The sequence below is a fragment of the Beta vulgaris genome, chromosome 2 (genome assembly GCF_026745355.1).
Source record: "Beta vulgaris subsp. vulgaris cultivar EL10 chromosome 2, EL10.2, whole genome shotgun sequence".
NCBI classification, from domain to species: Eukaryota; Viridiplantae; Streptophyta; class Magnoliopsida; order Caryophyllales; family Amaranthaceae; genus Beta; species Beta vulgaris.
In genome coordinates this window covers 6086562-6103554 of record NC_079203.1, presented here as the reverse complement: position 1 = coordinate 6103554, position 16993 = coordinate 6086562, and the positions used below count along the sequence as shown (strand labels likewise).

The 16993-nt window shown below is 38.6% G+C and overlaps 1 protein-coding gene across 1 annotated transcript; it reads right to left on the bottom strand.

Annotated features, from left to right (window-relative positions):
- Positions 1 to 1586: 1586 nt before the first annotated feature.
- LOC104906308 (E3 ubiquitin-protein ligase KEG) lies at positions 1587 to 16630 on the bottom strand. The gene is made up of 15 exons (XM_010695043.4): positions 15226 to 16630; positions 14857 to 15087; positions 14513 to 14638; positions 14100 to 14436; positions 13810 to 13967; positions 8934 to 9091; positions 8057 to 8175; positions 7310 to 7444; positions 6653 to 6777; positions 6305 to 6409; positions 5978 to 6211; positions 5487 to 5820; positions 5211 to 5399; positions 4827 to 5132; positions 1587 to 3302 (listed from the first exon to the last, which is right to left on the bottom strand). The coding sequence occupies exons 1-15, from the start codon at positions 16341 to 16343 to the stop codon at positions 2088 to 2090; spliced, it is 4890 nt and encodes a 1629-aa protein (XP_010693345.2). The 5' UTR covers positions 16344 to 16630; the 3' UTR covers positions 1587 to 2087.
- Positions 16631 to 16993: the final 363 nt, after the last annotated feature.

The following is a 16993-nucleotide window of genomic DNA, read 5'->3' as shown; positions in this document are numbered from 1 at the left end:
AAAGGCATGTACATATCCACATATAAGAAAGTGTGCCCTCACTTGAGAGGATAAATATTAAGAGAACGTATTGTGTCGGACTCGTCCGACCATAATCTTGGTCGGATGACTTTCAGGTGGTTCCAATTTTTTTTCAGGTAGTCTTCATTTTTTTTCAGGTGGTTCCAATTTTTTTTCAGGTAGTCTTCATTTTGTTTTCAGTTAATCTTCTTTGTTTTTCAGTGGGTTTTTGTGCTTCAGTTAGACTTACTTGGGTTTCAGTTGGTCTTTATTCTTTTTCAGGTAGTCTATATTTTTCTTCAGGTAGTCTTCATTTTGTTTCATTTAATCCATTATTTCTTTCAGTTGGCCCATTATTTCTTTCAGTTGGTCCAATTGAAAGAAAAGAAAGTCCAACTGAAAGAAAAGAAAGTCTAACTGAAAGAAAAGAAAGTGCAACTGAAAGAAAAGAAAGTCTAACTGAAAGAAAAGAAAGTCCAACTGAAAGAAAACAAAAACTGACTGAAACAATACAAAAACCAACTGACCTTCACTCTCCTCAACCTCACCAATATCTTTCAGTTCCATAATTACTAACCTTGCGCTTCTTTCTTCTTCCCTCCTATGTCCCAACTCCCAGGTTGCTCTCGTTAGTCATCTGCTTTCTCTGCCATTCTTTTACAAGTACTCTTACATCATAAGGTCCGAATAGTAATTATATCATTATGGAGCCATTCAAGAAAGAAGACATAGAATTAATGGTGAGGTCAAATGTTGGAGCAGCCTTCACGCTTGATCAAGATGGTATGACTCCTTCCTTTCAAAAAAAAAAAAAAAAGATGATATGACTTCCTTACTGAGAGCATTTCAAGAAGTCTGCTTTGGTCGAGAGACAAAGATGGAAACACGCCGCTGCATTTGATGATTGAAGCTAACCGTTTCGACCTATTAAAGATTTTCTTTGATGTTCTTATGGAACGTGAGTCGCAGTCGCCATCAAGTTCAATGCATCTATTGAGTATTGGGCTCAGCCCGTCTGACAGTAAGTATTGGTCAGACGGTCTGACCCAATACTTTCACAAATATTAATTACTCTGTATATTACATAAATTTTTAGCACGAAGGCCACAACTTCAAGCCTGTTAGGGATCAAATAGTAGTTTTTCAGCACACACTTGACAGTCAAGACATCCCTACTTCCACCTACATTTTACTTTTTTCATCAGAAGTCTCTAATAACGAATTATACTGCAACCAGTTGCTAAAAATCTAGATCCACTGCCGAGTACTTATCTGTGACAACAACAATGTGGTGTACCATGGTTAACAAGCTACTCTTGGCTGCATAATCAGCTATTCCTATCGATTAATTGGCCCACAAAAACATACCAAATATGATTCGAAATTTCAACTTCTGCATAATATCGATCAGAATTTCCGTCTCGTGTTTGATTATTCCCCCTTCTCATTATATAGAACTTTATATTTCCGATTTCAATTATCTTTACTTTCGTACTCTAAACCAAACCCCACAAGTACTTAGTCGACCTCCATATTAATTGAACCGCCCATGTTGGCAACACGAACCCGCATCAGCTATCTGATAGTAAGTAGAAAAATTCCTGCATGTAAAACATTTACAGTCTCTGGTCTTGTACAAGAAGCACAAAAACTATTAAACCAAAATCAACACAAGGCCAATAACTCAAATCATGGGAACTAATTTGTACAAAATTTTAGTACCAATTCTATGCAGTATATATATATTTACTCTGAAGCTAAAAGGCACTATTGACATTAAATAATGCAATACAAATGGCATACTGCTACTTCCCTCTGAAGCCTCATGTGTGTACCAGTCAACAACAGTGAGACGAGCCCACTGCACACTGCCCATGCCAATGTCAATGCCTGCTCATCAACCATTCTCCTCTTTATTAACAATAACTTCCGCCAACACAATCATCCTTCTAATGACATGCTAATGAGCATGTATTGATGATGCACGGCAGCAACAGGATATAATTTCACCACTCGGAAAAACTTGAGAGGCCAAACTTCCATAAGCTGCCTATGACATGATTTCAGTAGTTACCATCTCCACTGTTCTAGGTTTCATCAAGAGCAATATCAGCAGGATCCCCAATCCATGGCTTCCCTTCTCTCCATCTAAACTTTATCCTCAACTTTCCGTTAGCATCAACCCCTACTACTTCTCCCTTGCTCGCATGAGTTTCCATCCCCCATCCCCATCGTGGGGCCACCAGCCCTTCTCTAATCTTCACTTTATCCCCAACCCTGAACTGCCTAATTTTTTCCATTTCTGATGCCTTGCAAAGCCAAAGCCTTTCCATGAAGCAGAATGCCACCCAAAGCTGCCCATCCTCCATGCGATGTACCACACCAATACTGGAAGGCGACACCTCTCCCCATTGGTGAGTTGGGTTTGTTACCGATTCTTTAACCTTGACCCAGTCTCCGATATGGATCTCCTCCTCTTCGACCACCTCGACTTCTGATGGATCCAGCATCCAAGCCTTTGAACCAGCTGGTGTGTATATTCTCAGTTTGCCGTCTGCATCAATTGATATTATTGTCCCCACACTAGCATGACTGTGACCTGACCACCCAAACCTTGGCTGCTTGACTGAGAATTTTACTCTTACTTTTTGTCCAAGCATTAGCTTATCAACCTTCTCAAGATGAGATATAGGCCCCACCCATTTTTCTTGCTCTCCACAAAACCCAACAGAAACATTTCCATCCCATTCATCACTCTCATACCCCAAACCCTGTATAACCCCTATACTGCCAGGCTCGACAGATTTCCAGTTTCCAGCATCATCCTTCAATCTCACCCACTCACCCACATCAAACACTGCCTCAATCTCCAAGTCAGCAGGATCTGCTCTCCATAGCCCTAGCAAGGAAAAGAATGCTACCCTTACTTCTCCATCAGCATGAACACTGGTAATAATGCCTCGAGAGTTTGGATTGGCACCTCTCCAGCCCCATCTTGGCTCTGTTAGTCCAGCACGAAATTTAACATATTGCCCAACCTTCAGACTTGGGATCTTCTCCATGTCTGTGTCATGAGCATGCCACTTTCCTTTACGGAAACAACAGGCCAGCTCTAAATATCCATTATCTTGTACACTATGGACGACTGCTACACCTTCCTTGCCTATGCTGCTCCAGTCATAACTTGGTCTAGTTCCCAAGATAGGTTTCGATCGCACCCAATCACCCACTTCAAAACCTGACAAACACACAGCATCTCCAGGAGAAACTCTCCAGAGGCTAGATCTACCAGCTACTCTCACCTGCACAGGTAATATTATGTTAGAGTTCCATAATGGGCTAATATAAAATCAGGTTAAAAGCTATATGTATGAAGACTTGAGGCATCATGCTATTTGAGATTCCAATTCAAATTGGTAAGCTACTACAAAAGCATATTCTCATATGCTTCGAGGTCCCATATTGACTAGACTCTACTCTATTTTAATTCCAAGTTCATCAATATCAACCAAAGCATTTCTCCTTACCAAAGCTTGTTCAATTTGCTTAGGGTGGCAAGAGTAATACCATTTGCACTGAACCATGCTCACTTTAATAATCTAATGCTAAATACTTTATGTTGAAAAGGCATATAGCAAGGTGTTACAAAAATGCAGAAGTCAAGTGCCTTCAATCTATCACCAATAGAACTTCTCTCCTGAATAGTATACTTACCAGTTCGGACTTTTTAATCAAATTAATTTTCTTCCGTAGTTCATACAAACAGATGCCAAATTTTAGATCACAAGTAAAGCAGATTACTTGAGACATTTACAATAAGAAGCATATTTGAGGGATAAAAAAGAACCAAGCATCATTTATTATGAAATGTCCCACTTTATCTTTCACTTTCACCCACTCATAATTAAGATATGTGGCATTTCGAAAGTTATATGTTCTTAGTAGAAATTTAACAGTGAATAAGGGAGTAAGGGACATTGAGAAAGGGAAAGACAGGTGACGGGAAGGAGTAGGACCTATAGCATGAAAGTAGTAATATGAAAAGGCTAATGCATCTTTTAAGATTTTTCTATCTTTCATGAGTTTTTCCTAGCTTAGTACTATGATGCTAGTGTGCTCAGCGTACCCCGTACTAGAAGTAGGTTAGTTGTATTTCAGTCAAACTATAAGATTACTTTCTTATACAGTAACCTTTATCATTAGAAGTACCCCTTGTCTGCTAAGTTATTTCCAGATTTTGGAGCGGATAAATCAAGGTTTAGTGGAGTTTTAATGAGGTTCTCTATCAACAAACCATATACATGGGAAGCAGAGTGAATGTAGTACTATATAGAGATTTAACTCAGAGAACCTTAGAAGGGTTAAACTTCACAGGACCACCTACTCGTAAACCTATAACACTCAACTGGCCACTTTTTATCATGTATACACCAACCAGCGACCACCCAATGACCTGCTGACGTCAAAAGGATAATTAGTACCATGTGTCCAGTTCTACTAAATTACTCGAAAGTATAACCTCCTACCCACCCCCATCTTCTCAACAAAAGTGATATGGTTTCAGATACCACACTTGTTAAAGAGTCCATGTCAGACAAAAATAATAATTGGGAGAAGGGAAAAAAATTGGTACTCCACGAGAAACACAACAATCATGTGCGATGCTCAGAAATGGGGAAAATAGTAAAATATATTTTTCATGGTCTGTTTAACACCAAATCAATATGTGAAAGATTGGTTACGATTATAAAGCTAGACATCATTTCAACTCAAGATGATTGCAGTCAGTAAGAATAAATTAAAGGAGATAGAGGAGTACTACTTACATTTAATGTTCCATCCATGTCAATTCTATCAATTTTCCCAACTGTAGCTGGAGATTCACTAGACCACCCAAGTCGTGGCACAGAAATAGATTGCAGCACATGAATCTCCTGCCCCGCCTCAAAAGGAGCCACTTTCTCCACATCAGTCACGGAACAGCTAAAAAGCTTGCTTCTAAAGCAAAAGGCAACACCCATGTCACCATCTTCCTCCAAGCTATGGATAACTCCAATGCTATTTCTGTTGACATCTTCCCACCCATATTTGGGGGAAGAAACTGAAGCTTTAACTCTAACCCAATCCTCCACCTGCAATCATCCAGTAAGGACTTATATGCTGGTCGATAACTGTGAAGTACAGAGCAGTGCAGAAGGATAAGAAAGTACCTTAAAATCCTCCACCTTTTCCATGTCAGCTGGATCAGCTTGCCAAGGTATTGGCCGGTTGGGTATTTCAATAATTAAGAGGCCATCACTCTCTATCTCACTTATTCTTCCCACACTATGATGAGTTTCACCCCCCCAAGCATATCTTGGTTCTGCAACTGAGCGTTTAACACAGACCCGATCACCAATCTGAAAAACAAAAACAAATCAATAAGCCTTGGAACAAGAATAAGCACAGTATAACAAAAATCCACTGCTAAAGAAGTATCGGCTGACCCTGAAAGGTTCCACATGCTCAACCTCCTCTGGCTCACAGTGCCATGGATTTGGAAGGTAGCTTAGTTCCAGCAACAGACTACTATCAGGTCTAATACAGTATACTATACCAATGCTGCCTGGTGTGACAGCACCCAAGCCATGTTTGGCCGTTGTAAGAGATGGACGGATACGAACCCAGTCCCCAACTTTGTACTCTTCTACTCTCTCCATCTCCGCAGGATCAGCCTTCCACCCCCTGGAGGCCCCTGGAAACCCAACACGCAATATCCCATCATCGTCAACACATAGTACAGTCCCAATGCTGTCACGTGAGTGGCCCCGCCATCCAAACCTAGAACATAAGAAGATACTTGCATTGAATATACATCCCAAAAATAAGCAATTCCATGTACCCTATAAGCTAAGTCTTGATGATATTAGCAGCTACATATTATGTAAGAATAATCTACAAACTAAAAAGAAAAACAGCACCACCAATATAATCTAACCTTGGTTCCTTGACGTCTTCTTTAAGTTTTACATGCTGTCCCCTGTCCAATGGAATCACTTTCAAAACTTCACTCACCAAAACCTTGGCCTCTCCGGTGCAAAATGATATGATTAGATGCTCCTTGTCAAGGATACTCTGCACAAAACCAACACTTTTCTGTTTTGCACCTTGCCAACCATACTTTGGAGATGTGATGCTCCTCTTGAATTTCACCCAGTCGCCAATATCATATCTACATTTCACAAGAAAGAAAATTTATTAATTAACCAAAAAGAGCCAGGAAGGATGATAAAAATATGTATTCACGGACGCTTTTTGTGCTCACATTGTAGGAGATAGTTGAACCCCTTTGTTCAAAAGTGCTTCCATCAGATCTTCAGAAATCCATTCTCGGGGAAGGACCTCTAGGAAGTCTTTTAAGGTCTTACCACTGTTATATGCATCACCACAGATGATATATGTTACAACTAAAAACACATACCGTTACACTGTTCAACTTTTATTTAGGTGGTAGTTTACTAGATTGACAAATTGAATTTTTTGACAGCATCTAATTTCTGCACTTGACAATAAGCACCAACAGTTGACAACACTAGAAAGAAGACATAAAGTAGCCTGGAACATATGAAGTTATAATCTTAGAGTGATGAGACTAAAAGCAGTTAGAACTTGCCTGTGATTCCTTAGATCAACAGCAGCATCTGGACATTTAAGCATATGTATAATCCATTCAAGGTTTTCACGTATCATCTTAGCTGCATCAGCTGCTATGTGGAAAGCATTATCACCTTCATCATCCTGAACATAGGGAATCGTAATAAGATATAATTGCAAAAGGACACAATATACAAAGGACAAAATTATAAAATGAAATATTAATCGAGGATAAAATCACTAATCTGCCTCAAAAGATGAAGCAACCACAATAAACCTTAGGAATCAAAACTCAAAAACGTTCAAAAGGTCAAAGCTATTGCTTAGTAATATTATCAAGGTTGCCAGGACCAGCTTCCCATTTTGAATTTGTGAAAGGTTCCTCAAGATCAAATTAGACTTTGGAGGATCAAAATAAGGTTCAAAAATCCTGGAAGTATCTTCGAGCTATATTTCAAGTAATGCCAAGGTTCTACGAGAAAAATTGTTCTCCTCAAGATGCATCCACAAGGGGTAAATTCAAACATTAAGCTAGGAACAAAATCTGGAAAGGGGGGGGGGGGGGGGATTAAAAAAAAGAGCAGGTTTGGTCAGCCACAATTTGGGGAAGAAAGAATCATCACGTGGTTGACTACTTGACTCCACTAACACTCCTGTAGCAAGAGGTGAGGAAAACCTGAAAATTATAGTCAGCTCCAGCTGACAGAAGCAGGCCTATGCAAGATTTTGCACCTCGAGCCAAAGCCACATGAAGAGGCACTGTATTGTGTGCATTACGAATGTTGACATCAACTCCAGAATTCAGAATGATCTGCATAAAGATAGGAAAGAAAAATATGGAAGATATAAGACCAAGTAAGTAAGTATGCATCTATGAAGCCATTTACCTCTTATATCCTGCCTGTATGGCTGTATACGAGATAATATAATACAGAAAGTACATGCAGTAGGAAGTAATCATTATGTTTTGATGTGCCACCATCATTCAAATGCATAAACTGTTTAAAAGTAAAACCTTGCCAGCATTTACCACAATTAGCATCTACTTCCTCCCTGAAAGCCTTTCCCACTTCTGCAGTTTGGGTCTTTCCGAGTTATCTTTCCATTTCCTTTTAAAAATTGGGTCCGCCAATCATACATTTTTCCCATACCTCTCCTCAATACAGAAATAGATAAAAAGAATAAATTATGTGGCCAAAAGATATGGGAAGAGTTTTCAGGGACGGAGGGACAATTCAATATAGAGTTTGGCAGGACTCCTAATTATTTCTCCTCACGATCCTATTAGCATTAGAAATTTTTAAACAGTAACCTAGTCAATAAACACGTACTATACTAGTACCAACTTGATTAATGCTGATTGTCCTCTGATTGAGTTTGGAGCCCAAGAAAGTCATCAAAAAAAATAAAAAAAGATTCTCACCTGCACCAACTCCACATCATTGGCCATAGCAGCTGTATGTAAAGCAGTTCTCTGTTGAGCATCTTGGGCCGTTGGGTCAGCTCCAGCAGCAAGTAATAGCCGCACCAATTCTCTTCCCTCTACAACACATAATTTGGAAAACAGATTAGGACAAGATCACCAAGTAGAGGGAACAAGAGCGATAAAAATGAAATGCATAAAACAATTACACCAGTGAAGACAAGGGACCTGGGAGGCAGCACAATATTTTACACTCATGTAAACCTAGAAAGGCAAGTGATAAGAAACAACTCAAGGCAAAGATATGCCTCCTCATATACGCATCACCGGATGAAACAAAAGGCAAATCATCAAAACCCCCAGCACATGCAATAAGACAAGAAACTGTACTCCCTGGTTTCTTCAAAAATACAACATTCACAACTAAAATGTTACAGAAGAAGTTACTTTCACATTTGCACTTGTGACTCGTGAGAGCTTCAGGAAGTGAAAGATCCAATAATCTGAATGCTGAACACTCAATTTTTGATATAAAAATTGAAATTTTGTAAGAAAAATTGCATGAGATACACACAACACACAGACAATCCATTAAGTATATAGAAAAATACCTTCTACAGCTAAAAATTGCATTATGTAATTTTGTTTACGATAAAACCTTTACTGTTACAGCACATTAAAAGCACAAATAGTAGCCTTAAAGATTGGCCTGCTGGATCTTAAAAGTAGAAGTTTATCAACCAAAGCTTTTTAAAACAGCAAAGACCACTGACAGAAGAAAAGAGCTAAAGCAAATAATCCTACTTCAGCAAAGACCACTAACAGATGATGAACAACAAACTAAGTGTAACTTATTATGAAAATATCCAAAGTTCACCTTTTTCGTGATCTTTCTTAGCAGCTGCAGCCATACACAAGGCTGTTCCAACTGGGCTCAGTATATTTATTGCATCAGCTATTTCCTCAATTGTAGCAACCTCCACCCATCTTCTCACAACAGCCACATTCCATGTTGCTACACAGAGGTGCAAGGGTCTGTGACACTATTCTGTTAGTTACGTAGGTAGATATACATGTACAAATAAGACCATCACTGGGAACAGCACAGAATTAAGCAAGACATCCATATTTCAACATGTTCTCTATCCCACTGTTGTAATTTGATTTTCTTATAGAACCACAACAAAATAAATGATAGGTATACTTGAATAACATCACTTGCTACAACAGCTATATACAAAGTGTTTTATAAGTCGTCATTATTGACACTGCCATCTCACAGTACTGATAATGCTTTAGCTACTCTATACCATCTCTGATCAAAGTTGATCAGCAAACACTCTTTTTAAACATAATAGATGAAGATAACTCTCATAAAGGCATGTAGTCCATCTCTCCATACTGTATAACACACAAACCAGATAGACTAATAACACTTTTTTCTTCTGCTGGGACTTCTTGAGGGGGAGGTGAAGGTAGATTATCTTATAAGATCTGGGAGACTTGCACACTTCCCAAATCCATTCAAACGCCTCTGAAATTGACATTCACTATCAAAACTATTATGAGATCTTCTACTACCAATAGAGTTATCTTTTCTTCAAAACAGGTTGTCTCTATTTATTCAATAGAGTATGGATCTAAGAATCAAACATAGATAATATTACTTTGAAGATAAATCGACATAGTTAATAAATAGAATATTAAATATGGAACTAAGACAACCATTCAAAAAAAATATGTATGTTCTTCATGGTTTTGAAATTTTCAAGTAGATATACAGTAGTTTTCCACTTTTATTTTTTTTGGGAGGGGGGGGGGGAGTAGTTGAAAATACAGTAAAATGGAAATTTGACGCGAAAGAACAAAATCTTAGCATGTTACGGAATCTGAAAGACTCATTGATCAGCCCCCCTGTGATTTCCACACACTGTCCTCGGCTGTGTAAAACCTGTCTCACTTCCCTCGTTATTTTGCTTCTCTAAAAAATATTGACCCCCACCAGATCTTCTATCTTTGGCCACCAACCAACAATTAGCCAAAATAATGCTAGCCACAAGCATCAAAAGCCCTAAACTTCCTATTGCCTAGTCAATATTCAGATCAAGGGTTTGCCAATACGAACCCTGTATCTGAGACCTTTGGATTATTTTTCACCCTAAAGCTGGAAGCGGCATACAGTTGCAAATGAAGGCTGTAAGTCTCAATTTCACTACTTAAAAAATCACTTCCATGTATAGATTTGGCTATGAATGAAGGTTTTTATTGTTTAATATGACTAGCTATGCAAAGCAATTTCTATAGAATGTTTTAGATAAGATTGTATATATTGAGGCTAAGAAATGGAAATAGAAAGGGTGTCTTAGAATCGTTTAACTCAGTGGGTTTACCAGAGGTCCTCTAGGTCATGACAAGCATTGTTGGACCAGAACCCGAAATGATCCAAGCCATCTGCTCACCTAATTAACAGGTCTGGTGAATATACAGATGCCTATGTTGTTTAAATGTTTTGTTCAAGTGCCTGACAATCAATTCAAACAACAAATATCACGATAGATCCTAAGATCCACACCCACTTACAATAGATGTTTCAAGATTCTCCTCCATCATCCGGTGCTACCAGCCTACCACCACCTACATTTCTAATAATTCCACTTTGCCTATAAAGACACAATCTACCCACATAGTTCAAAGGTTGCAAAAGCAGGACAAAAAAAAGGTAAGATGACTCCATAACATTCCAAATTGAATACCTAGCACACAATCTTTTGGAAGATTTTGTCAAATTTTAAAATTTAGATTGTTTAAAGTGTCTAAACTTTGTCCATTCCCAAAAACAAAGGTAGACCCTGGCACCCTGCTATAAATCTTAGCAAATATCCAATGAAATTTTTTATTAGATAAAGTTCAATATAGAATGATATGTGCTAGATTTTTTTGAACTTTCAAATATATAGCAAGGAAAGCTAATAAGTCAAAGAGAAGGGAGCAAGCTGTTTGCGAAACCCATTCAAATGTTTTGAATAATCTACACTTCTACAGCCATGGAATTGCATATCTCTATTCTATAAGGCAACACATGGGGGACACCAAAAAATAGAAAAAGAAAAAAAAATAGAGGATAACTAACTGTTTCATTTGAATGAAAAAAGGGGTAAATTAGGACATTTAAAATATCAGTTTTTTGATAAATTGTAAAGACAATTATTCTACCTAATTAATTTTATTTTCTACTTAATTTGTTATCACACGTTATCGCACGCATTGCGTGCATGTAAGACTAGTTACTTTGAATATAAGAAGATATGCTACCATTAAGATCCGCAGAGAAGTAGGAAACATGTGATCTACAACGATAAAGAGGAGTTTGTATGATAGCAAAGAACATGAAAATGTTACAGCGATTTATTCCACACTGCACACTTCAACTTAGTAGCAAGGCGTCTTCTAGCCTCTAGAAGGTGGCATATTGCGTGTATGACACATAGCTAATACCAAAATGCCTTCGACATAACTGAATATGTTTCAGACTAATAAATGTTTTTTCAGAAAGGTCTTGCTGTATAATCATGCTTTACAATTTTCTTGAACTTATAAGCAAATGAATTATATTGGAAACTTGGTTTATGATGAGTATTTTCAAGAATCTGGTCTTGTGCCTGGTTACCGTCAACTTTCTTCACACCATTTCAAGTAGACAGTACAAAAGAAAGGATGTACTTCCTTTAGCTGACATAACATAAAGAGTCTCTTCTCCATAGCTGTTACACAAAAGATCATCTGGGCGTTCTTTTCAATATAACTATAATGGGCTTGTACAGAACTACTCTGATCGGATTTTTCTGAGGCAGTAAATTTATAGCCATTTTTTTTTTGCAAGGCAACAATCAAGTGGATTGAATCCAGAAGTTAGGAATTTAGGATAGCCGGTATGCATACAGGTGCTAAAGCTGCAGAAAACTTGGCATTTGATTACCCTATTGTTAACTTGAAATTCAGCTAAATTATGATGAGTACTTTAAAGAATCTGGTCTTGTGCCTGGTCACTGTCAACTTTCTTCACACCTTTTCAAATAGACAGTACAAAAGAAAGGCTGTACTTCCTTTAGCTGACATAACATAAAGAGTATCTTCTCCATCGCTCTTTGAAAAAAAGATCATCTGGGTGTTCTGTGAAATATAACTATAATGCTCTTGCACAGAACTACTCTAACCGGATTTTTCTGAGGCAACGATCGAGCGGATTGAATACAGAAGTTAGGAATTTAGAATAGCCGGTATGCATACATGTGCTAAAGCTGCAGAAAAGTTGGCATTTGATTACCCTATTGTTTACTTGAAATTCAACTAAATTATGATGAGTACTTTAAAGAATCTGGTCTTGTGCCTGGTCATCGTCAACTTCCTTCACACCTTTTCAAATAGACAGTACAAAAGAAAGGCTGTACTTCCTTTAGCTGGCATAACATAAAGAGTATCTTCTCCATCACTCTTACAAAAAAGATCATCTGGGTGTTCTGTGAAATATAACTATAATGCTCTTGTACAGAACTACTCTAACCGGATTTTTCTGAGGCAACGATCGAGCGGATTGAATACAGAATTTAGGAATTTAGAATAGCCGGTGTACATACAGGAAGTGCTAAAGCTGCGGTAGAGTTGGCATTTTATTGCCCTATTGTTTACATGAAATACAATTCAAAGTCATTGGATATATTCTCACTTTTGAGTTTTTAACAACCAGCTCTGCAAACATCACATATCCATAGTCTTTTAAAGAACCATCCATTCTATGTAGCATGGCAATGGAGATCGGAACCAGAAATAAGAAGTCACAAGACAAAGCAAGGAGAACACAATAACCCGAAAAAAATCTTAAGAGAACCCCAAAAGATCTTAGAGATAATTCAGAAAAATAAAAATGAAAAAGCAAACAGGTAATTAACAAACACAAAGTACCACACGTTTGACAACAAATGAGTCACAAATCACATGCCAAAGAGTAGAGGCCTACAAGCTCACAAGTCAGTGAATCACAAACTTTAGTCCACCCTTTTATTAGGAGAAAAAGAGGGCAGACAGCTCCGAGGAGAGAGATCAGCAAAGAAAAGTAAGAAACGACCGTCAAGGCCAACAAGCTGAGAAGTGATGAGTAGCATCAAAGTTTTAACTTTGATAGCCAAGAGAGTAGAGAGAATAGACTTGGACAGAAGAGAGGAGAGCTCCACAGCACTGCCAGAAGATTTCGGACAAGAGAGTGCTTTGGTGACATCAACCAAAAAGCTGATGAAGGCATGAAGCTAATGAAAGGGAAAGTGTTTGATTTGAGAGAGAGGCACCATAAAGTGGGGTTCTTACAGCTAGGGAACATGTACTTTGGACTTCCTCATTAGAACACTGCTAATACAGAAGTGGCCAGCACACATTTTCTAAAATGCCCCACGTCACACATTTATAGAAGCTGAGATGTTTCCATGCTAGCTTGCCCAATCCTGCATGTTTGATATGTGCTTCGTAGAGCTTCCCATATCTGAAACAACACCATCCTCCCACACCACCCCCCCAACAATTTTTCAGGCTTCACAGATTTCGAAATATATTATGCCTACAGCTAAAATAACCCTATCCTAAATCCTGGAAGTGCCAATATTTGCAAGTATGATTCCATTCAAGTAGGCTCCCGCCTTTAGCTATAGTTAAACATAAATATGAAATCAAAGCAAAAGTAAGCAACACAAAATAGATATACATACGTCATGTTCTTTAAATTCCGAACACCCATTGATCTAGAACCCCCATTTTCCAATATAATCAGAGCGCAGTCGGTATATTTCTTTGCAACAGCTCTATGCAGAACAGATTCACCTTCATCATCGACAGCATTAGGATCAGCCCCGGCTAACAATAATTCCTGCCACAAAGACACAAACAAATAAATAGCATAAAGGAACATGCCAATCAAGAAATAAACCTTGAAAAGGGAAGAAGAACAAGAAGAAACTGCAAGAAGAAAAGCCACGAACGATAATCACAGAAGACATACTCGCATGCAATCAGGTTGACCATGGTACGCACAGACATGAGCTACAGAAGGGCCAAATCCTTCCCTCAATTTAGATCCCACTTTAGCATTTCTTTTTATAAGGGCACGAACACACTCAGGAGATCCAGCAGCCAAAGCAAAGACAAGCGGAGGATCCCCATCTTTATCAAGGATATCTACATCAGCCTCTTTGTACCCCAATATAGTTTCAACCAGCTCAGAACTCCCTCTTCTACAGGCAAGGTGAAGAGCAGTCTGCCCGTCGTTGTTCTGTGCTTCTAGCAGTGAAGAGACTGCGCTGCTACCAGCTCCTGATGCAGCCTTGGCAAGAAAGTTTCTGCATGAGCAGCAAAGATTATCAGATATTGAAACAAGACTGCCAATTTCGTCCACATAATCAGCAGTGTACCAACCTTACACCATTCAAATCCCCCTCAGATACTAGTCGATGCAGTTGATTGGGATTATATGGGTACACCTCCAAGACAGATGTAGGAGACGGCTCAATCAAATTTGTACTGACACATGGCTCCATGTCGCTGGAAATTAGCCATTTAGGGGTTCAAAGACAAGATGACAGACCCAATTAAGGCAAAGGAAACAAGATAAGGACAAAAGACAAAAACTACAACACATTAGAGTTGCAGGTCCAAGGACATAAAAAAAATGTTAAGGAAGTAGTAGTAGTAACAAATAAGGTATATAAATTGGTAGTATATAAGAAGGGAAGGAGACAATAGAACACAAAAGATCTTACTTATCAGGACTTGCAGGAGGGCTTCGAGGCAGTGACTGTAAATGACGAAGAAATATTGCTAGCATGGCACTGAATGTGGGGCGCTTAGATGGTTTGAACTGTAAGCATTCCCCAATCATTTTCCACAACTCTCTGGGTATTCCGACACCAACTACACTAGCATATTGTGGAGGCAATTTTCGAGCCTTGACAACAGTACGATAGATTTCCTCAGCACTGAGACCTGCCCAACTGGATGGCAATAATAATAGTTTGACATATTAATCTGGTGTTTGATTGATTGATCAATTATACAAGAGCAGCAGCATGGTAAAAAAAAGAAAGCAAGCATTGAATGAATGAAATGGAAAATGGATACATGATACATACGGAATGGTCCCAGTGCACATTTCCACCAAGGTACATCCAAAACTCCAAGCATCTGATTCTGCAGATATCCCTATAGATTCTTCCCAAAACAAGTTCAAAGATTTTCTTACAGGTTCCCATGCCTCTGGAGCTGTATAATGTGGACTAAGCATGGTGCAATCCATACAAGAATGAATTGTTGATGAATCCCCATCACCTTGTGCTCGCGCTTTTCTGCATATTGGCTTTTTTAAAATTGCTGCAAGTCCATAATCAGAAACCACAGCATGACCATTTACATCCAAAAGTATATTTGATGGCTTCAAATTCATACATACAACACCAGCAGCATGTAGTTCAGCAACACCTCTTGCAATATCTGCTCCATACCTCAGAATTTGATCAAGTGTTAACCTTCCTTCGTTTCGTTGCATAGCAGATTCAAGTGATCCATAACACCTATCCATCACTAGATAAAGTGAATTATTATCCAACACCCTTGTTACCCCATGAAAACTAGTTACATTCCTACACCATACTGCTGCCTGTCTCAAACCCTCCAACTGATTCTGCACCCACATTACATCCATCTCCTCCGTTATTGCCACCTTCCTCACCGCCACCTTATGCCGGCATCTTACCCCACCACCACCCCTTCCCCCTCCCCCTCCCGCCATCGTTGCGGTCCACATTTCAACCCCTCCTCTCCTCCCTTCCCCTATCCTCTGCACTAACTTCACCTCACCATGATTCGCCACCTCCATTGAACAACCTCCCGTCCTCCAACTCCGACGACGACGATCCTCCTCCTCCAATAACTCATCTAATGACAACTCATTATTATGATTATTCTCCACGTTTTCAGCGTTTTCACCGTCGCTCACCTCATCGTCGGAAGAAGATGAGTTTCCGGCGGAGGTTAAAGCTAGAAGAGCGAAGTTCTTTTTAAGCGCCGACACTGAGTTTCCGACTAGGGTTACATGGCGGCAACGAGGACAGGAGAGAGAATTGTCCACCGATGAACTGAACATCCGCGATAAACACTCTTTGCAGAATCCATGCCCGCATTGAAGAAGTAATGGAGCTCGTTCTTCGTCGTTGTATCGCGTGTGACACACAGAACAACACGGAACTTTCATCGCCGCCTTAACGACAATAATCGTGCTTTTCGGAATCGGAGATCTATACAGAGAAATATTAAGCTTCTTCAAGAACTAGATCCGTCCATCCATGGCGGAAAAATGGAGTATTAAAATTATTATTTAAAAAAAAAACAAAAGTTAGGACTTAGGAGAGAGAAATTAGGGATTTGGTGATACTATCTATTACTGTGTGATCAGGTAGTACTAGTAAGAAGAAGAAGTAGCAGAGAAAATTGAAATCAAACAATTACTGTATAAGAGAAACCACTTTTAGTTTTAGTTTTAGTTTTAGTTTAGGGCAGTTTTAGTTATAGTCTATAACTTTCTAGTTTCCCATTTTCAGTTTTCGGTTTTTAGTTTTATGAATATAAAAATTATATAATATATGTAGATGATAAACTTAAAATTGATTATATATTTATATATATATTAAACATATCAATATTGAAAATTGATAACTAAAAACTAGAAATTACGGTCGGTTTGTTATCGTTTTTTATTTTCAGTTCTCAATTTTTTTGAAAATTAAAAAACAAAAGTGATTTTTACTTTTGAGTTTTTTTTTTTTTTTTTTGAGGGGCACTTTTTAGTTGTTAGTTTTCAAAATTGTCATGAACCTAATAAATTTGACTAATCTTTTATTCATG